The sequence below is a fragment of the Lampris incognitus genome, chromosome 2 (genome assembly GCF_029633865.1).
Source record: "Lampris incognitus isolate fLamInc1 chromosome 2, fLamInc1.hap2, whole genome shotgun sequence".
In the NCBI taxonomy this organism is placed as follows: domain Eukaryota; kingdom Metazoa; phylum Chordata; class Actinopteri; order Lampriformes; family Lampridae; genus Lampris; species Lampris incognitus.
Window position 1 is genome coordinate 11881386 of NC_079212.1, and position 21819 is coordinate 11903204.

The window sequence follows — 21819 nt, forward strand, 5'->3', positions numbered from 1 at the left end:
AATTATATGAAGAATATGATGAGTTAAATAGACATCCAGACCACTACAGAAATTGCAGATGAACATTTAAAATTCAGGAATTCGCATTATAGACAACACCACTGACTACCCCTGTAACAAACTGGCCACAATTTGGAACATTAACCATACACGGTCCAGCCATATACTAGCTTTTGACCTAGCCTTGTTTGCATAATTAATGAAGGCACTGAGCCAAAGGGGGTGGGGGTGGGGGGTGTTTAAAGATGTGATTGGGCTAGCCCAGTGTCAGTTAAGTAAAAAATACCAATGGGCCAAGCTACCTGTTTTATGGGCCGGTCAGAAAAAAACAAAAGACAGTTGTGTTGGCCCAAAAGGTATGATGGCCCACCGGCAAAGTTCCCGGTCTGCCAGATGGCCAGTCCAGCCCCGCCAGAGGCCCTTTGAATTTCAGGGCCCCTGGGCTTCAGTACAGGAAAGCCTGTGCTGCAAATCCCCACTGCATACAAAACACAATTCTGCGCGGGTCAAGTCAAACAATCATCAGATTAAACTCCAGAGGGAATAAAATGGGTCTTTATTGTCTTTTCAAGTTACAAGCGATCTGTCACAGGACACTGCATCAGTGGTCCACATCTCATAGCCGGTGCATGTACTGTACTTTGTGTCACTGGTAGGTCACACCTGTGGGAAAGGTGTTTGCTCTGTAACCTGACTTGGTTTGCACAATTACCTGCCGAACAAATGCACTGTACTCACAAGATAGCAGGAGTAGTTGGCCTACATTCAGACAATAAACAATATACAGCCCACATCGAATGGCGATAACCAAATGAACCGCAGTTATAGTAGAGTAATCCATGTAGCTATTCATCTAACCATTCTACCGTGTGATTATGAAGTTAATGGTGAACTCTGGTCACAGGATTATGTCAAATCTAGCTTTTTATGTTGTTTCCATAATATTCTTGGCCAGGAAATGGGGGAAAAAAAGAAGCTGTTCCCAAAGACTGGTCCCTTTTGAGTTCCATGACTCAGGTTTGGAGCTGACGTATGCGTTTGAAAATGTCACCGAGGGGTGTCCCGTGGGAAACTGGGCCCCTGGGAATACCGCTGACCTCCAGAGGCAGTCTGCCCTCTTACCCTGGGGGATCAGGAGCCAAGCATAACTTCCATGGGGCACGGCAGCTGGCCTGGGACAAATTCAGTGCATAGCTGTCAGCCCTCGGAACGGGCAAGTGGTAAAGCAGCGATGGAATGACGGGCTGGGGGTGTGTTGTTTGAGTACCGAGGAGGTCCCTGCACTTCACATCCATTATAACCGAAGGTCCTGTGTGAACTTTGACCTGCCATGAATGAATGTCGTCTGAATGTATCTGTGGTTTGTAATACTCGGGTCCTACATGTCAGATCCTGTCAAGTTGTGTTGCCATAGCCGAGGAAGAGGGTCAGGGAATAAGTCGTAGGCCACTTTACTTCGTCATGACCGATTCGCAGGAGGCACCCGTAGAGGCAAGGGAGCCAGGCTGAAGGTTGTTTTTTTTTTTCTTGTCTCTGGCTTCCTCACATTACTACGACATAAAACAAGTAGGAATTAGATATGGAGTATGCTGCGCTATGTATGCATCTTGAGACCACCACCTTTGACAAACAAGAGTGTTCTGAGGAAGACCGAAGAACAAACAGGCGACTGTCTTGAGTGACACGTGAAATCACAAGACCAGAAGCGAGAGCAAAGACCGAGGGAGTAAAAAAAATGAGAGGAGTCATTAAGACGGTAAATATTTCTCTGGAGTCGTGTGGTAAAACTCCTTTCGACACAGATATAATGGGCACAGTGTGAAAAGGTGGGAGACGGGCTCAGCAACTGCGTAGCAACAAATAAAGCGCGCTCCCTGTCGTATCAGAAAACGTTTTTACAGCATTGGTGGCCGATACAGGTTGACCTCCCCAACTTGAGTCGTCTCTGCAATTGCAGTTTTAGAAGCATATAAAGATGGCAGGGGGCATGCAAGGGGGATGGATTGGCTCAAAGGGTACCAGGAGGCGTTCGGAAGTTTAGAACATGAGGTTGAAACGGTCGGAAGAGAAAATCTGCTGTTGCCGTGTGTCAGCCGGTGACTGTGCTGTGGATGCTGGGAGCTCAGCAAGGTGTGGGAGAGTTTAGCATAGTAATTCTTAACACATTCTCACCATCCTACCGCCTACCTCCCTCCCCCCCCACACACACACCACATTACACTCCGCCCCCACAGAATTAGCCACTCATAATGTTGATGTATGTGCCATCACATCTGATCTCCACAGTGTTTTTGTCTCCGAGGAGAAAAGCGAATTCTCTCTCTCTCTCTCTCTTTCTTTCTCTCTCTCTCTCTCTCTCTCTCATACTCATATTTGTCCCTTTCACTAACTTGTGTCTACTGCCAGCACAAAAGAAGACTGTTTCAGTAAACAGGGCCGTTTCTTTTATGTGTGCGCTTGATTTATGGGCAGCTCGCTCCCTGCCTTAAAAGGACTCATGATGTACGCATGGCCGAAATGTGTCTTTGGGAGACGCATGGCCTATATGTGTCTTTGGGGGAAGGGGGGTCTTTGTTTTTGAAGCTTGTCACCGACTTGCTCTTTCATGTTTTCCAGTTTCTTTCAGATCGTATACTGAAAGCGGCGAGGGCGGTGTACGGCGCCTTGATCGAGCACAACCCCGGTCTGATCCGAGATAGAAAGTACCATCTCAAAACATACAGGTACCCCCACCCACCAGCGAGCGTGTCCTTCTCTGTATATGAACCGAGATGACCATGGCAAAATATATCCAATCTTACATTTGAGATTTACCCCCCTCCTCTCTCTCTCTCTCTCTCTCTCTCTCTCTCTCCCTCTCTCTCTCGCAGACTGTGTTGCTCAGGCAGGGAACTTGTTGATTGGCTAATGAGGTTAAATGAATGTGTCCAATCACGATACCAGGCGGTTGGAATGTGGCAAGTGTTGGTGGAAGAAGGAATCCTTGTTCCTGGTAAGAAAAAGTGAATTAGGGCATCCAGGTGGCGTGGCAGTCTATTCCGTTGCCTACCAACACGGGGATTGCTGGTTCGAATCCCTGTGTTACCGCCGGCTTGGTCGGGCGTCCCTACAGACACAATTGGCCGTGTCTGCGGGTGGGTGTGTGTCCTGGTTGCCGCACTAGCACCTCCTCTGGTCGGCCGGGGCACCTGTCTGGGGGGGGGGGGGGGGGGTCGCGGGATCCTCCCATGCGCTACGTCCCCCCTGGTGACAGTGAGCAGTTTCACCAGGGGCGGCTGGCAACTTCACATGTATTGGAGGAGGCATGTGGTAGTCTGCAGCCCTCCCCGGATCGGCAGAGGGGGTGAAGCAGCGACCGGGACGGCTCGGAGCAGTGGGGTAGTTGGCCAAGTACAATTGGAAGTAAAAATCCAAAAAATAAAATAAAAAGTGAATTACAAGGGAGCTGTTTTCACCGAAACCCAATCTGAATAACAGATCAAGTCGTACAAATCAAACTGTGGCCCTTGGACCAAGTGTCACATGACACATGATGGCCTACATACTCATTTAACTCATCTTGTGTGTATCAACCAACGCACAGGACACAACAACAACAACGTTCAGTGTTGCTTCACCGTGGCACATTCTCTGTATTTGTCTGGAATTACATTTGGGGGAAGTCATGATATTTTTCAAAAAAGAAATTCTATAATTTAAGAGCTAGATAAAGTTTCTGAGCACACACACCCCCCCCCCGCTCCCGGCCCTCCAGAATTGCCGTTAAGGGCGCAATTAGCTTGAAACCTGGTAGCTGAGACTGCCGTGACATACATTTTACTGCGGCCTCTCGCTCGTAAAAGTACTCACTGACTACTTACACTCTCTGGATGGGGGGTTTGTCAGCTCGGAAGAGAGCACTCAAATCAGGATCGACAAGCGTCACCAGACCATGAAAGTGATCACTCAGAATGGATTTGCATTTATTGCAATTTATCTCGCTCTTCAAAAGTATCAAAAATTTAGATTATAAGCGGAAAAAACTCACATTGTCTGCCTTCTGAGTGCTTTAGATTGGTCACATTGTGTTTAACGGCTGTTCTTTTTATTTTGGTTGCATACTTAACAGCTTGTACAACTAAATGCCTACCCTCAAGTCTAGAGGGCCAGGGTACGTTAAATGAATGTAAATTTCGGTGTATTCTGTCGCCTACCAACATGGGGATATTGGCAGTTTGAATCCCTGTGTTACCTCCGGGTTGGTCGGGTGTCCCTTACAGACACAGTTGGCCGTATCTGCGGGTGGGAAGCCGGATGTGGGTACGTGTCCTGGTTGCTGCACTAGCGCCTCCTCTGGTCAGCCTGTTCAGGGAGGGGGTGGGGGTGGGGGGAACAGCGTGATCGTCCCACGCACTACGTCCCCCTGGCGAAACTCCTCACTGTCAGGTGAAAAGAAGCGGCTGGCGACTCCACGTGTATCGGAGGAGGCATGTGGTAGTCTGCAGCCCTACCCGGATCGGCAGAGGGGGTGGAGCAGCGACCGGGACGGCTCGGAAGAGTGGGGTGATTGGCCGGATACAACTGGGGAGAAGAAAAAAAAGGGGGGGGGGGGGTCCACAAAAAAAAAAAAGAATGTAAATTTTGTTTCTTTCTACTACCAAGTGAAACACGAGTTGAACTTCCACGATAAAGACACCCAGTTCTACCGATTCCTGGACTCGGAGTTCGGCCTGAGCCACATAACCAATGACAAAGAGTCAGAGGATGAGCTGCAAGAAGGCCTCTCGCTGCTGTCTCAGATGGGTCCGGACGCTGTCCTCACGATGATCCTACGCAAGTGGTCAGTGTGCTCTCCCTGTGTAAAATGACTATGAGAATAACTATGTAGTAACTGTGTTTACAGTAGCAACGGGGTGGTTTGCAGTGCAGCCTTCATGACATTAAAAACGCTTTTATGGCCCCATATTTATAGTCCGTGTCATGCCGGGTCAAATGTGTGACGTGTTCGACGATTAGCGGACACATGTTTTCATAAAGTACTTCTTCTTCTGCTTCTTTCATGCCGAGGCCGAACCATATTTTCTTAGCCAAAGGTCCCGTCTTCATTTAGAAGTCTAGGAATTCAGTCCGCATATTACAAGATGCCGCCATTTTCTCTGGCTTGTTGCATTTCAGCTGGATTTTATTGCAGTCTCAAACAAAGCCTATACGTTGTGTCCAGTATCGTAAATCGCCGGGGTTTTATCTCAGTGAGGTTCATAAATACATCCGGATTCAATTTACTAATTTGATCCGCACTCTAGATACCGGCGAATGCAGCTATCTTGACTTTCTCCCTCGCTTTCAGCCCCAGTCAAAGGAGCTCTGAGGATTTGGAGGTCATCTATGAAGAGTTACTCCATGTCAAGGCTGCTGCCCACCTTTCCACCTCTGTAAGTCACACACTCTGCTTTTATACAGCACTGTTCATGTCTGCCGACCACTCAAAGCACTTTACAACGTGTACGGCTCACAGTCACCCATTCACACACACACACACACACACACACACATTCACACACTGATGGTGGAGGCTGCCGTGCAAGGCACCAACCTGCTCATCAGGAGCAGTTAGGGGTTCAGTGTCTTGCTCAAGGACACTTCCAAGATGCTCTCTGGAGGATACTAGATACTAGTCACTATCAATGCCTGCTTCAGATGTCAAACTCACCCTCAGTGGACATAAAACTACATACCTTGTGTGACATTTTTGGGTTTTTTTGGGGTTTTTGTTTTTTTTAACTACTTTTATTGATCCCCATGGGGCAATTCTTTTTCTGCATTTAAGCCATCCTAGCTGTGTAGTTAGCAGCAGTGGGCAGCCGCTAGTGCAGCGCCCGGGGACCAACTCCAGTTCGTCTCGTCATGCCTCGGTCAGGGGGCACAGACAGGAGTATTAACCCTAACATGCATGTCTTTCTGATGGTGGGGGAAACCGGAGCACCCGGAGAAACCCCACCGCAGACACGGGGAGAACATGCAAACTCCACACAGAGGATGACCTTGGATGACCCCTGAAGGTTAGACAACCCCGGGGTTCAAACCCGGGACCTTCTTGCTGTGAGGCAACAGTGCTAACCACTGGGCCACCGAGCCTCCAAATCCATTCTAGATCATCTTACTCAGTGTTGCTTATTTGGAAACTATTATTTATAGACATGTTTTCTAAAATGAAGTTCTCCATGTCCAGGAAAAACTCTCAACAGTATCTTTTCATTAAGGCATCCATTAAGCCACCCTTACCCAAGGGATAGTGGGTGTAGATCGGTGTAGTGTTCGGGTACTCGTCGTTCTCCAGCGACCCCTCTGGCCCATCCGGGCGCCTGCAGCCAAGCAACCGAAAGCATTCTCCCTACGCCTCCTTCGCGGCCTGAGGCTGATGCAATCCAGAGCCCTAGAAAGAGAGAGTTACGTCAGTGAGGGGTCAGAACGCGAGAGGGTCACGTGGTTCACGTAGCCGCCGAATAGACCACTGCACTTCCGCGTTCGAACGTTAGAGCGGGGGGGGGTGCTAGAGGGGGATAGAAGCCGGCAAGTTTGAACACGGTTTAAATGGCTAACTATGTCGCTACGTTGGCTGCTGCAGACAAGAACCGATATTTGCGAAAAATTCGCAGTATCGGTGGCCAGTGTCCTTTCAAGGGACAGTAGTCCGGGTGCATGGGGGTCCTTTGCTTTACACCCTGAAATGATAAAAGGCAAAAATTAAATCACACATCATGACCTAGAGCAGCCATGGGGAAAAGACATAGGAACTAGGCTACATTTTCAACAAAAGTTTGCATTTTATTCAATTATTACTTTTTACTGGATTACACATGACTGCATACAATGATGCATGATATACTAATCAATAAGGATGACAATAATAATGTGATAACAATGTTTGCATTTTAACTGGGTAAGGGAGACCGGGGTAGTTACCCCTTGTTTCTAGGAAAGATAAACAAAATTGAGCACGTGACCAAATATTCAGGGGGGAGGGACCATTTTATGATTTTTAATGGATAAAAATACCTATGGGTTTGAAGAATGTGATCCCATTCAGACAGGTTTAGCTAACTGTGGAATTCCACATAGCCACCGGCTCTTGACATTTCGGTGATTATAAAATGTAGAATAGACGTAACCTATTATTAGCTACTAGCTAAACTAGCTAACATTACCAGTGATGAAGTGCAGACCGCAGACGTAAATACGTTTGCTGTCAGGATCCCAAAGTTGTCCATCCTTGTCTTCCCTTCTGATCGCCTGGAGCCATTTCAATAATTTTTCTCCCTCCTTCTGCCTTTTAGGCAATACAAAAAAAACAGTATTTGGGTTGTTTTTCTTGTTAACAGTACAGTCCACCACACAGCAACTTCTGGGGATCGTAGCTACGGCTAGGCTGCGTATCTAACACAGTGCGGCTTGGCGGCTTGGGTTTTCTATCGCCCTCTCCTGGCGTCCCGTTGTCAAGGTACCCGGAAGTGTTCCGCTGGTCTATAGTTCCAAACGAAGCTTGGCGGGTCATTTAAATGAACCGCTTAGCCGCGATTTCTGGTAACTACTCACCAACATTTTCAGATTTTTACATTTATATACAGATATATTGATATAGATATATTTGCCAACGTAACATTAAAACTAATAGTTTGTTTGAAATTGACGAGCTATCACGCTTTAAATTACATCGTTAATTTGATTCAAACGTGCTTGTAAAATGTTCATTAAAATGTCAACTGTAGCTTCTTACCTGTAAATTAATCTTTGATTAATGCGAGAAACAGACCTTCGCCGTAGACATCCTATTGCCCCGGGTCGCCCTGTTTGGAACTATCCGGGGCTCCCATGAGCCGCCATTGCTGTTAAATAACTGGCCCATTGACGTCTACGGAGTTGACGTAACTGTCTCTTTCTACGGCTCTGACGCAATCCATGCGAGGCTTCAGCGCGTAAAATAGCGGGAGCAGCCGACACGAGTTCGAAGGAAGCTGGTGTTACGACTATCTCCTTCCTGTGGAAACGTGAGCCAGGGCCGTTATTCGACGAGAGTTCCGGCCATATGCCATTGGGTTAATCGGGTGGGATAAGAGGAAAAACTAGAAATAAATTTATTTTTAAAAAAAAACCCAAAACATTATCTTTTCATTATTCATTTAATAAAAGACTTTTTTGTGTAATTTTGTTATACCAGAGGGTATAGAGAGTGGGGTGCAAAAATTAGGGCTCCCAGGGTCAAAAGGTCTTTTGCAATGAATAACGAAGTGAACATGAGCTATCCTGACCTCTAAATGGTACAAAGTTAAACATGACACATTTTTTCACCTTTTAAAGCAAGATTTCTTTTTATTTTGATTTTTTTTCCAGTTTCAAAATAACAGAAGGAAAACGGCCCTGTGCAAAAGTTTGTGAACTTGTCAGTTAGCACTTTGTGACTCCTCCTCGGGCAACTACAACAGCTCGCAAATGCTTCCTGTAGCCAGCTAAGGGTCTTTAAATCCCCGCTTTTGTAATCCCCCCACCCCCCACCGTTCTCTTCAACTTCAATGTCTGGACTGACCTTCCAACATTAGTCTCTGTAAATTCTCGATACTTGGTGGAATCCATTCTTCCTTCCACCTGCACAATATCTCCCGTGCCCCCAGCTGCCACACAACCCCAAAGTGTCATGGAGCCACCTCCTTGCTTAACAGCTGGCAAGGTGTGCTTCTGCACAAATGCTTCACCCTTTTTTGGCCAAACATACCTTCTTTGGTTGTGACAGTCAGTCCAAAGCTCCTTGTTCCAAAAAGCTTCAGGCTCAAGGTTTTCTCAAGGTTTGTTGACTTCCATCCATCATCTGAACCGCTTATCCTGCTCAACAGACCTGGCCCTGCGATGGCCTGGCGGCCTGTCCAGGGTGTCTCCCCGCCTGCCGCCCAGTGACTGCTGGGATAGTAGGCTCCAGCATCCCCGCGACCCTGAGAGCAGGATAAGCGGTTCGGATAATGGATGGGTGGACGGATGGACGTTTTCTAAAATGAAGTTCTCCGTGTCCGTGAAAAACACTCAACAACATTGTTTCATGGCCCTCAAACTCGTTCAGCACAGTTTCTCCTGGCTCATGAAGTACTCCCGGACTAAAAAGCTGTGTGTATATCACATGACAGAATCAGGAATTACCCTCCATGTTCATTCTGTTTTTGTTTTATTTCCCTGTGGTGCCTGTAGGTGCGTAAGGAGCTGGCAGCGGTGCTGGTATTTGAATCGCATGCCAAGGCAGGAACAGTCTGTGAGTGTGACTCGCCTTTGCTGATGCTTGAATATGGGTGGGAGAGAACCTCGTCTACACACACGCACACACACACACACACACACACACACACGCACGCACGCATGCATGCATGCACATACATGTTCAGTGAGTAAATCAGCTGCACTGGCATGTGCTGACAGAGCATCTGAGCGCTGGCGCTGTCATGTGCTCAGACGCTCTGTCAACATCCTCTTCTGCGCGCCACTTGTCCCCCAGACATGAAAAAAATATGGTCTCTCGCATGAACCCTGTGAACCCACTTGAACACACAAACATCCTCATTCCGCGATTGATTCATTACTTTATTAAGGGCAATCTCACAGCTATATATCTTTCGTACTCTTCTCATCTTTCGCCCATCTGGTCTAGCTTTGCGTATGTAGAAAAGAAGAAGAAGATGTACTTGAACTAGCAAACAAAAAACATAAAAAGAGCACATGTGCGAAAACGGTCTATTTCACATGTCCCGTCAACGTGATTTGGACGGTGTCATTTTTCGGACGGAGATGCTGATCACCCATCCTCTTTTTTTGTGTGACGTAGTGTTCAGCCAGGGGGACAAAGGCACGTCCTGGTACATCATCTGGAAAGGATCTGTAAATGTGATCACACATGGCAAGGTACGTAAGGCGACATCCTGGGTTATACAAAATAATGACGTGGAACGAGGGCTGGGCACCGTGTTATATCGATATCGTGACGTAAGACTAGATCTCATCTGGGATTCTGGATATCCTGATGTGGTGATATGACATAAGTGTTGTCTTTTCCTGGTTTTACAGGCTGCATTACAGTGTAGAGATGCAATTTTCTGACCCTATCAGACCGTTCTAGCTGTAATATTATTTGCCACCACCTGTTTGGACACCATATCCACATTAGTAGTGAGTGTTAATCAACAAATATTTTGTCAGAGCACCGATAGTCATCTCTACAATATCAAAATATCAATATCGAGGTATTTGGTCGAAAAATATTGTGGTATTTGATTTTGTCCGTATCGCCCAGCCCTACATGGAACATGAAATGTCCACACATCGCTCTGGTGATACCACACACTATAAATGTGCCTTTACATGTGTAGGGCCTGGTAACGACTCTACACGAGGGGGAGGACTTTGGGCAGCTGGCGCTGCTGAACGACGCTCCCCGTGCCGCCACCATCATCCTGAGGGAAGACAACTGCCACTTCCTCCGAGTTGATAAACAAGACTTCATACGCATCCTCAAAGTACGTCTAAGCTCCACCTTTTTCTTTTTTTGTTGTTGATTTTTTCCCTCTTTTTCTCCCCCCAATTGTACCCAGCCAATTACGTCACTCTTCCTAGTCATCCCGGATGTCGCTCCACCCCCTCTGCCGGTCCGAGGAGGGCTGCAGACTACCACATGCCTCCTCCGATACATGTGGAGTCACCAGCAGCCTCTTCTTTTCACCTGACAGTGAGGAGTTTCACCAGGGGGACGTAGCACGTGGGAGGATCACGCTATTCCCCCCCAGTACCCACCCCCACCCGAACAGGCACCCCGACCGACCAGAGGAGGCACCAGTGCAGCGACCAGGACACACACCCACATCCAGCTTCCCACCCACAGACACGGCCAACTGTGTCTGTAGGGACGCCCGACCAAACTGGATGTAACACGGGGATTCGAACCGGCGATCCCCACGTTGGCCGGCAATGGAATAGACCGCTACACTACCCAGACGCCCCTGTCTGATCTCCCCTTGCCTTGAGATAGACATTATAAACAGCATATGTGCCACACATAGCGTTATTCCCTTATCCGTCCACAAAAGGAGGGGCGCTTTTCAGGTCATGCTAGGCCATATGTGAGTCTCATCTGTTTCGTCTGTGTGTTGTGTATTCACCACAAATTCCACTCCCCCAAAAAACGTGGCCCAATATCTATTTGACTGAGCCCTGATCCACGGCGGTGTTTATTGTTTTTTCAGGATGTGGAGGCTAATACGGTGCGGCTGGAGGAGCATGGGAAAGCTGTGTTGGTCTTGGAGAAGAGCGCCGACTCCGTTGACCAGGGAGGAGCAGGAAACAGCAGCAAGTAAGAAACTATGGCACACCCGCCGCCCAGACAATGAAGCCCTCACAATCCCTAAAACACGCTGAAAGCAGTCTGGTTGGGTGTTTTAAGGGGGGAAAACGCCACTAAAACAACGGTTTTATTGGTTACCGCACAGCAGCAAGACAGAGACATACGTATATTACCTTGCTGGACGTGTGAAAGGAGTTATGTATTGCGAGGCCGGTCTGTTGAAACAAGAAATGGACTTCAACCCTGCTTTGTTGGCTAAATTTGGTTATCGTTTTTCAAGTGTTTTAGCCAATGATAAATTCAAACAGCGTGTTATAGACTTCCCTTTACACTCTGTTAAACCGTGTTTCTGCCTGCGATTCCTAAATCCACAAACATACAGACTTTCCTACCTCACTCTGTCGTGGTCTGTATCTCTAGTTCTCTTTCCTCCCCATTTCTCTGGCTGCTTTATGGCAAACTTCTACTTTTTATGATCATAGTCTGTGGCTTTTGTCTTGCCATCGTAAACCATCCAAATTCCTGTTTCTCACACAGGTATCATCAATCCACCGCTTGTCTCAACCAAGTGTCGTTGACTGTCATCCCTCTCTCTTTTCTCTCGCTTTGTCGCTCTTTTTGTGATTTGTAATTTGATTTGTGACGTGCGCAGATACACTGTGATGTCAGGAACACCGGAGAAGATTTTAGAGCACCTGCTGGAAACCGTGAAGTTGGACACTAATGGAAATGACACTATAGGTAGGCAGGGGTGTAGCACAAAATTCTGGGCCCTATGCATAAGCAGTCTCTGTGGGCCCCTTTCCTCTTCCTCATCACTTTTTTGAGCTCTAGCATACTGTATATTATTTAAATCACAGTACATCAATCTATTTTAACCTAACACAGCCGAACCTCAACCTGACAAAACTGTCTTGCAGTGATTGAAAAAAGGACTCTGTGCTTGTGCTTGTATCAGTCACTCGCGACAGGACTAGATTTTTTTTAAAGAACTTTATTAACAAAAGTGAACAAAAATAGTATACAACAATGTCAATCAACAATAGTCATATTATTAAATGTATACAACATTAACACATATATTATCATAAACATTAACATAAATACGCCAGGGGGATTGTATAAAGTAAAACAAATAAATTACATACTTAACTAAATATTTTGTAAATCATAAAGTGCTTATATGTTTTTACAGCTTTTTTATTTTCACTATCAGATATTGATGAAATATATTGTTTTATATACGCAGACAGCTCAGGAAAATTAGGTTTCTTGCTAGAGAATTTAGATCTGTGAATATAAAATTTTTTTAAGATACGCGACAGGACTAGATGAGCTGCATTGAGAGACGCTCGTGAGGGGCGGACTAAACCATTTTTCACCTTTTGTAAGGGGTGAGAGGGGCCTCAGAGAGCCTCCGCTATTTTCTTTAAGTACCTCAACCGATGTATTGAGGTAATTTTAACTGATGTTATGACACTAATTAGTTAGAAATAAAAATTTACAAAGCAATACAAACTTCTAATTCCAGGCTTTTGGAGGCGCCCCCCCCCCACTACGACGCCGCTGTAGGTAGGCGCCTGAACATGCCCCCCCCCAGGTTTATCCCCTGTTTGACTGAACGTCTATGTGGAGTCTAGGGGTGTAACGGTACACATATTCCTACCGAAATGTTTCGATATGGGTCTTCCGGTTCGGCACGCGTGTGTACCGAACGAATGCGGCGTTGTTTTAACCACTAAACGTGCGGAATTTGATTCAAAACTCCCGAGTTTCCCCCCGAGCAACTTTCGCAAAGGGCCGGAAGTTGTACGTTCAGCCATCGCACTGTCACGCCACAAGAGAGCTAGCATGTAATCTAGCGCAGCGCGGCCTCGCAGTTATGGTGAGCGCAGATAAACCAATGTAGTGCCAGCAAACATGCCACTTCTTCAAACAGCGTAGACAAGTAAAGTTTTCGGGGGAAAAAACCCCATAAAAATACAACGACTCTCAGTACAAGCTGGGATTGTTGCGCAGTCCTACTGTGAAGCTGAAAGCTGCTAATGTGAACACAAGTACAGTACAGTACAGTTCATCCATCCATCCATCCATTATCCGAGCCGCTTATCCTGCTCTCAGGGATGCTGGGGCCTACCCCAGCAGTCATTGGGCAGCAGGTGGGGAGACACCCTGGACAGGCCGCCAGGCCATCACAGGGCCTGACCCTGCGACCCTGAGGGCAGCAGGATAAGCGGTTTGGGTAATGGGTGGATTTATATGACAGAATATTTGTTTTGATTTAACTTTTTTTATTAGGCTGCAGCGGTATTTACAGACTTTTTTTTCGTCTAAGGAAGACAGCCTTAATAGTTTTTTCAGTAAACCATTGTTTAAAAAAAGAAGAAAAAATAAGCAATTTAATGTTTCGTTACCTGCCCCCCCCCCCGGCGCGCGTACCGAAAATGTACCGAATTGTGACTTCAAAACTGAAGTACCTTCCGAACCATGATTTTTGTGTACCGTTACACCCCTAATAGATTCATCATTCATCTCAGTCATCCAGGTAGTAATATTTCCAAATCAAATATACAAAACCCTCAATTGGACTTGTTTAGTCTGTAGAATTGAAGCCGTTTTGCCGTTCGTCAGAAACGCTCTGATATGCGGTGGACAAAACCTGGCATTTATACCTGTGGCGAAGCCTCTTCGCCCGATGAAGGAGGGCGTAGATGAACACACCGGCTCGCTTGTTCCCATTCACAAGCTGCAAGAGCAGGGTCACGTTGAGGAGCGTCCATGCCCTCATTCATTAGAACCAAATGAGCTGTCCGGATGAGCGGCTCAGCATCTTCAGCTCTCCAGTGACAAGTCCAGTTGAGCGTAAAGATGTGATTTTGACGTTTGACTGAACGGCTCAACTCCACGCTGTGCTATAGAACAAGAGAGCTGTTGTAGCCATTTGCTACCCATTAACTAACCATTACACCCACACCTTGGTCGTCATCCAAATACCTAGCATGGCTTCTGGTCTCATTTGAAATGTTTATTTGCGTTCCTCACATAAAAATGGTCGATGAAGGTCGACAAAAGTAGGGAAACTCAGACCAAGCACATTCCTCATGGTTTTTTGTTTTATGTCACTTAAAACCAGTCAGATGACTCAAATTATTCTTGTGTTTTTCTCTCCACAGATCCTTTTGTGAGTGACTTCCTTCTCACCCACAAAATCTTCATGCCCTCCAGCCAGCTGTGTCTTGCTCTGCAACACCAATATCCAACGATGGTCACATATTGACAATCACAATGACCGTCACACAGCGATAATGTGTTGTGATTATGGTCTCGGTGTTTCAATTCAGTTTAATTCAATTCAGTTCAATTTAATTTCAGTTCAGTGTACACAATTTCTTTTTCTAACTAAACAAGAGTGGGTAGGAAATGGGCTGTAGGCTGATGAACATACAAAAATATAAAGGTCCAAAAAGTATGTCTTTATGCAAGTGTGCTTTAGCTGGCACTGACCTGCCCCCTTTTCATGCACAACAGCTAACACATTTGTTAAAACAGTGAAACAGTTCAGGGTTTGGACGATCCTTTTCTAAATTTATCTTATCGTCATTTTTCTACAAGTAAATGCTTATGTGATACGTATATATACAGGATTAGGAATAATTATATTAGAGGGACAGCTCAGGTTGGACGGTTTGGAGACAAAGCAAGAGGGGCAAGACTGAGATGGCTTGGACATGTGTGGAGGAGAGATGCTGGGTATACTGGGAGAAGGATGCTGAATATGGAGCTGCCAGGGAAGAGGAAAAGAGGAAGGCCAAAGAGGAGGTTTATGGATGTGGTGAGGGAGGACATGCAGGCGGCTGGTGTGACAGAGGAAGATGCAGAGGAGGACAGGAAGAGATGGAAACGGATGATCCGCTGTGGCGACCCATAACGGGAGCAGCCGAAAGTAGTAGTAGTAGTAGTAGTAGTTGGAAAGTTGAAACAAATGTTCATTTAAAGCTTATAATGTAGTGAAGCTTGTTATGTAATTCCCCTTAACCCTGAGTGCACCTACCATGCAGAACCTTCAGAAGGTTCAGAGCTGGAGAAAGCTGCCTATGCTCTCAACACCAAGCAGAAAATAGTAAAGCTGATTTGCCAGTGGGTGGTGCTGTACGGCCATCTGCTGAAAGAAGATGCTGTTGCTCTCGACTTTCTGGAGGTGAGGTTGTGTGTGTGTGTGTGTATGTGGGGGGGGGGGGACATACAGCATTCTAAGGATTTTTTGTGCCCAACAGCTTTTAGTTGGGAGGAGAAATAAATGCATTTGTATTTGGGATCCAGTTCAATAAACCGTCTTCGTTTTCATGCCCATGTTGTGACAGAGGCTGAAGAAAGAGGTGGCGGAGGATTCCCGTTTATCCAGCATGCTAAAGGACCAATTTAGAGACAGGAGGAGAACCAGAGTGTAAGTTGCCCATGCCTAGCCATGTCTCATATCCGTTATACCTTTAGGCTGTTCTCCATATTCCCCTGCCCAGAGAAATAGTAGTATATTTTCTTCCTCTCTATATCTTGCATCTCTTGCTACCCTCATAGGTTGGAGAATGGATACCAGTCACTGACCAGGGTAAGTGTCTACACAGTAATATATCTCCTGACACTGCAGCAGCCAGAATGTGAACCAACAGAGGTGTACATAGTGTAAAGCAAGACTGGTGTAAGTATTGTCATTTGACATTGATGTTTGATTTTATCAGCAGAACCAAAACTTTGATTGGTTCTCAAATTGTGAAGAGCCGGCGGGGAGGTTACAGCCCATCAGAGCGCAGGATAAAGGTCAGTAAGCCTCCGTCAGTAAAGCAGGCTAACAAAAGGAGGTGAACTTAAGCCACGTACAAAGGGCGTGTTATTAACTTGTGTCACCAATGCGCAAAATCAAAAAAAAAAAGTTAGCTCAGTCAGTTCACAGTTGTTCACCATCTAAAATTAGTACAGCCTTCAGGGTATTCCTCTTGAAGTTAACTCAGCTCTATTTATTTATTTATAAACAAAACAAAACAGACAAAGACTTGTGAAATGGCATGAATGAGGGCGCCCATAAACTAGAGAATAAAAGTGAGTTTTTAAGCCAGATTTATTATAATTCAATAGCAGAGGCAGTTTGACTAGACAGACAGACAGACAGACAGACAGACAGACAGACAGACAGATAGATAGATAGATAGATAGATAGATAGATAGATAGATAGATAGATAGATAGATAGATAGATAGATAGATAGATAGATAGATAGATAGATAGATAGATAGATAGATAGACAGACAGATATAGATATGGATAGATAGATAGTTTCATATTTTCTCCCAAACCCAACACTACACCAGCTGGTTTCACTATTTAGTCCTCCGCTGTTTGGTTGAAGCTATGGAAATGAGTCAAAGCAGTTGGTGTTGTGTAGAAATGAAAACACACAGACACAGGCCTCCGCGGCACATGGTTGGGTACCACTGCCCCAAGCTGTCGCACAAATAGACTTCCAGCACTGTGGGTTTTATTTATGAATGATAAACACCATTACACATTCTTAATCATACCACTGGTTATGAAATGTAAATCTCATAACCGCTCTCTGTTTCTGTCTTTTCTCACTATAGTGTTGTATGAGATTTTTAGGCCCGACAGCAAACCTCTGACTCTGGTGCTCCCAGTAAATACATCTGTACAGGATGTGATGTCCGCCATAGTTAAACCTGGAGGTGACCACGTCCTGGTGAAAATGAACTCCATGGGAGGTTAGATCTTAAATTGATCTTTATGGCTCATGAAGGGTGGCACGGTGGTACAGTGGTTAGCGTGGTCGCCTGACAGCAAGAAGGTCGTGGGTTCAAACCCCGGGGTAGTCCAACCTTGGGGGTCATCCCATGTTGTCCTCTGTGTGGAGTTTGCATGTTCTGCCCATGTCTGCATGGGTTTCTTCCGGGTGCTCCGGTTTCCTCCCACAGTCCAAAGACATGTAGGTCAGGTGAATCGCCGTACTAAATTGTCCCTAGGTGAGACTGTGTCACCCCTGAGATGGCCTGGCGGCCTGTCCAGTGTGTCGCCCCGCCTGCCGCCCAGTGACTACTGGGATAGGCTCCAGCGTCCCGCAACTCGAATCTGGATAAGCGGCTTGGGTAATGGATGGATGGATGGATGGATGGATGGACTCATGGGGGGGGTAGACCACTCATAAGAGAATGTGTCATACTTAGAAAATCCTTTCCTTGTTGATGTATTGTGAAGTTCTCTCTTTTTAAAAAAAATCTATTACTTATATAAATGCAGAAAGGGCTCAACTGAAGCTGGATGCCACTGCGGTCTATACTGCGTTGGGACTCAATGAGAGGCTGTTTATCTGCACATCCAGCCAGGTGGAACAACTGGTGAGCACGGTTTGCATTCAGAATCAGGTGCAATGCAACAGAAGATCCACACGCGAGAGCTATTTGCTTGAAACCTCAAATAAATCCCCCTAACGGGAGCTTTCTTATGTGCGGCTCTTCTTGTTGTGTTCCTTGACCCAGTGTTTCCTTATCTTTCTAGATTTTGTGTGGGGAATATTTATATTGATTTACATTGCAAGCCAGACATGGTTTTTGCTCATCCCAACATAGTAACACCTGGTTTATCCATATAGAAACACGGACATTCAGGAGACAAAGATAAAGTTTTATCTTGCGGTGATTTGCACGAATCTGTGGGATGTGGGCAGGGTAATTTCATGCTGAGCCTCTTTCTTTCTTTCCATTTTCTTCCGACAGATGCCGCTGAAGGAGCAGCAGGGTCCAGAACAGGGCACCACTACCACCTTGGAGCAAATGTGCTCGAAAGACATCGCAAGCCAGCTCTCCAATTATGACTGGGAGCTCTTCACTGCCATGCATGAGGTGATGTTGTTTGCGCCACAGCGAAGCCGGCAAAATCGAGGAAAAGGACGTTTCTACTTCTCCTATACTATGAATATCACTTAATTGTAAACTCGCACCGCCCTGAACTTGACAGCAACAGATTGTCGTGCACCGACAAGGGAGTTGTTGTCTGTAACAGACATCACATTCTTCACATTCAGATCAAATGTTCATCTGCGACACTACTTCCTGCATGCGCCGCATGTTTTCAGAGCAACACACACCTCTGAAATTTTGTTTGTTTTTTTTTTCTGGCCGGACTTTGTTAGTTCTCCACTGAGAATGTCGGTGGATGTTGGCACTTTCTGATTTGCTACCCATGTCTCTCCAGGTGGAGCTTGTGCACTACATATTTGGCCGTCACAAATTCCCGGGCACCATCACGGCTAACCTGGAGAGGTTTTTGCGTCGCTTCAATCAGGTGCAGTACTGGGTGGTGACCGAGCTGTGCCTCTGCGAGGAACTGGTGAAGCGAGCCACGCTGCTCAAGAGGTTCATCAAAATCGCTGCAGTGTAGGAGCCGCTCAAGAATAACCTTAGTTTGCACGCACTGAGTTTTGCAAATCGCATGCAATGACAAGTCTCACCTCAAACGACAGCACACTGCCACTTGGAGTCTAATGGTTTTGTGGCCACATTTCCTCTCTTTACCAGATTAAAGGAACAGAAGAATCTCAACTCGTTCTTTGCCGTGATGTTTGGTCTGGGCAATAGTTCAGTACAGAGACTTTACAAGACCTGGGAGGTGAGAGACCCTGATCACAACCATCAGGAGAAGAATACTTTGAACAAAATATTGAGGGTTTTTTTGTTTTGTTGTTTCCGTTCATTGTTTTACCATTTACATCGTTTTCATTGTTTTGTAGAGAATACCCAGTAAGACAAAAAGGGTCTACTGTGCCTATGAGAGGTTGATGGTAAGTCAAGCCCCCTGTTTATCTATGTGGTCCAATCTCAAATAACTTGATAAATGTCCCATAACTTCTGGGGTGCTTTCTATAAGTCTCTAGCTCTTCAACCCAATGCTACATACTTGGCTTCATGAATCACGATTTATAACCCATGATAAATGCTGGTGGTGATCCTCGTCTCTTTTCCCTCTGCTCCAATTAGGATCCCTCACGTAACCACAGGGCCTACAGACTGGCTGTGGCCAAACTCAGCCCTCCTTACATCCCCTTCATGCCATTGCTGCTCAAAGGTATCCGTTACCCACAGTTCATAGCCTTTATAGAATTATCACTTAAGTGTCAGCGTGGAGGTAGTCATGTAAACACACTTTAAGATGAATTCATAATGCATGGTTTGTGCATCAATGAGACGGCTGACAAGGCCACCAGCACACCGAGCGTTAGCGTGTCTCTGCTCCTGTTTGTATGCAGACATGACGTTTATGCACGAGGGGAACAAAAACTACACAGACAAACTAGTCAACTTCGAGAAAATGGTGAGCCACTAAAACATTACCGTTAATGGTTCCCTGCTCTCTCAGGACGATTTTATCATAAACCTCAGCTTCTTAAATCCCTCAGATCTTAAGCTTAAAATTACCCCTTGTTTTCTCTTTATTGCAGCGCATGATTGCCAAAACAGTGAAAATAGTCCGGGGATGCAGAAGTCAGGCTTATGGTAAGTTTGTGGGCCCGGACGAGCAGCGCGTTCATAGTTTGGCTGTGGTGATGAAAATATGGAAAGAAAAGTGAAACGCTTTTAGTCAGTGGTGCTTTGAAGGGCGTCCGCTTCCTCTTATCTTTGTCCTGTGAGCTGTAGTGTAAACTGCAGTGTGTTCTGGAAAGGTCATGGAGGCCTAAGTAGTGGTGTGTCTCAGTGGAATAAACGGTTCTCTCCTCTCTCGTTCCCTTCTAGTGCCGTCTTCGCCGTCGAAAGGCCTGGCAGACCGGGTGTTTCTGGAGGCGCCAGCTATCCGCATATCAACATGTAAGCTGTGTCATATCGTTTACTTCCAAAATCATGTTTTTTCCCCCCCCGTTTTGTTTTTGTTCACAAGTCACTTAAAAAAGGTGAAATTAAAAAAAAAAACAATCCCTCCAGCTTTATCGTCAGGTTATTATAATATAGCAAAATGCATTCTTTAAATTTAAAAATGTCTAAGAATTTATCAATAACTGCAAATAGACTCGTCTTAGATGATAAGATTGGCACTCCAGACATCAGTGAAATAAAAAGGCTTCCGGGTAATGCCAGTAAACAAATATGTTTTAGTAAATACATTTTCATTAAACATTAATCAACCTCTCAGACAACAGTATATCTATATATATAGAGAGAGAGATATATATATAGATATATAGATATATAGATATATAGATATCAGTAGTGGGCCGTGCATTTCAGACCTAGGCCTTCAGTGAGACGTCACCTCCTCATAATTACCCAAAGACAGCTGTCATATCGCCATGCTACAATGTTTTAGTCGCAAACGTGGTTATCATCACAATCATCACCATCGTTTGACACGTTTCACTTTCACAACAGCGACATCGTGTGGCGACATGGTGTAACGTACAGCCTTAATGGAAGTAATCCCATATAAAATATGCCATCAAGAAACTCAACAAACACATCCCAGCCGGGCCGCTGGGCATAAAAACAATCAAACATTAATCAAATCAAATTGCTGTACAAAAAAATACATTTGACTCACCGGTGTCGTCTGTTTGAAGACAAACTCCATTCTCCTTTCTTTCTGGGTGAAACGGTCGATCACACGGCCATAGAGCACTGCTTTGGCGTTTAAATAAGACGAGCCATGTTTCGGACGCCTGTGTGGCTCCGTGAGCCCTTCTCTGACGAGAACAGCAAGCCCGCCCAGCAGTCAAGTTCTCCGCTTTGCTCGGATCCACTGAGCCGCGGGTGCCTTCCGGAGGCGCTTGCCTGGAAATGCCGCACATATACGCCTTCCCCGGTTGGCTCAGAGCCGCTAACTGTGGGGTTGATCCGTCCGTCCCCACAATCCTTTGCTTTCCCCCAAACGATCGTCTTGGAAACGGTGTGACTATTAAATCTGATGCCACCACGTCTTCCACGAGTTCTCCTTGAGACATTATTCTCATTCACGGCCAGCTAGCTTAGCTAACTACAACAAAAACACAAATGCTAGCTAACATTAGCCACCACCTACCGCGACCTGGGCGCTGCTGCTGATTGGCTGAACGATCGGTCACCTGGCTGTATGCAGCGAAGGTGCTATGACGCTGTGTAAGTACAAAAGAATACGCCCGTCCGCTGCACATCAAACTCTGATTGGTTGGGTAATCAATCAATCACGTATTAACGCCTAACTTATTTAGATAGCGGAGACCTTCCCTCGAGATGCCGAAGGCACTGGCAGGAGGAGTCTTCTCACACGGTTACAACAGAGGGAAAAAGCTGATTGGATGATTTTTTTGGCCGAGAGACTGCAAGCAGAGCCTCCTGAATTCGTATGTGTAGTCGAAATTGTAATGTAATGCGATATTAACAAATTGATTAGAAGATTGTGTTATATTTATGAAAGTGTTTTTCTGTGAAGTTTTGGGTCTTCAC

At 45.8% G+C, this 21819-nt stretch overlaps 1 protein-coding gene across 4 annotated transcripts in view; it reads left to right on the top strand.

Annotated features, from left to right (window-relative positions):
* Positions 1-21819, top strand: part of rapgef3 (Rap guanine nucleotide exchange factor (GEF) 3) — a 34584-nt gene that overhangs the window by 10681 nt on the left and 2084 nt on the right. For 3 of the 4 annotated variants that reach the window (XM_056275474.1, XM_056275475.1, XM_056275472.1), the window contains exons 3-26: positions 2617-2723; positions 2871-2992; positions 4642-4819; positions 5327-5411; positions 9211-9271; positions 9839-9915; positions 10380-10526; positions 11250-11356; positions 12000-12088; positions 14521-14599; positions 15395-15545; positions 15709-15791; positions 15923-15953; positions 16084-16162; positions 16981-17118; positions 17651-17748; positions 18127-18252; positions 18605-18786; positions 18928-19018; positions 19140-19190; positions 19387-19474; positions 19656-19720; positions 19848-19902; positions 20140-20211. In XM_056275474.1, the coding sequence (XP_056131449.1) occupies positions 2617-2723; positions 2871-2992; positions 4642-4819; positions 5327-5411; positions 9211-9271; positions 9839-9915; positions 10380-10526; positions 11250-11356; positions 12000-12088; positions 14521-14599; positions 15395-15545; positions 15709-15791; positions 15923-15953; positions 16084-16162; positions 16981-17118; positions 17651-17748; positions 18127-18252; positions 18605-18786; positions 18928-19018; positions 19140-19190; positions 19387-19474; positions 19656-19720; positions 19848-19902; positions 20140-20211 (2362 nt within the window). The remainder of the gene's footprint in view (positions 1-2616; positions 2724-2870; positions 2993-4641; positions 4820-5326; positions 5412-9210; positions 9272-9838; positions 9916-10379; positions 10527-11249; positions 11357-11999; positions 12089-14520; positions 14600-15394; positions 15546-15708; positions 15792-15922; positions 15954-16083; positions 16163-16980; positions 17119-17650; positions 17749-18126; positions 18253-18604; positions 18787-18927; positions 19019-19139; positions 19191-19386; positions 19475-19655; positions 19721-19847; positions 19903-20139; positions 20212-21819) is intronic. The other variant, XM_056275473.1, reaches the window with a different exon arrangement.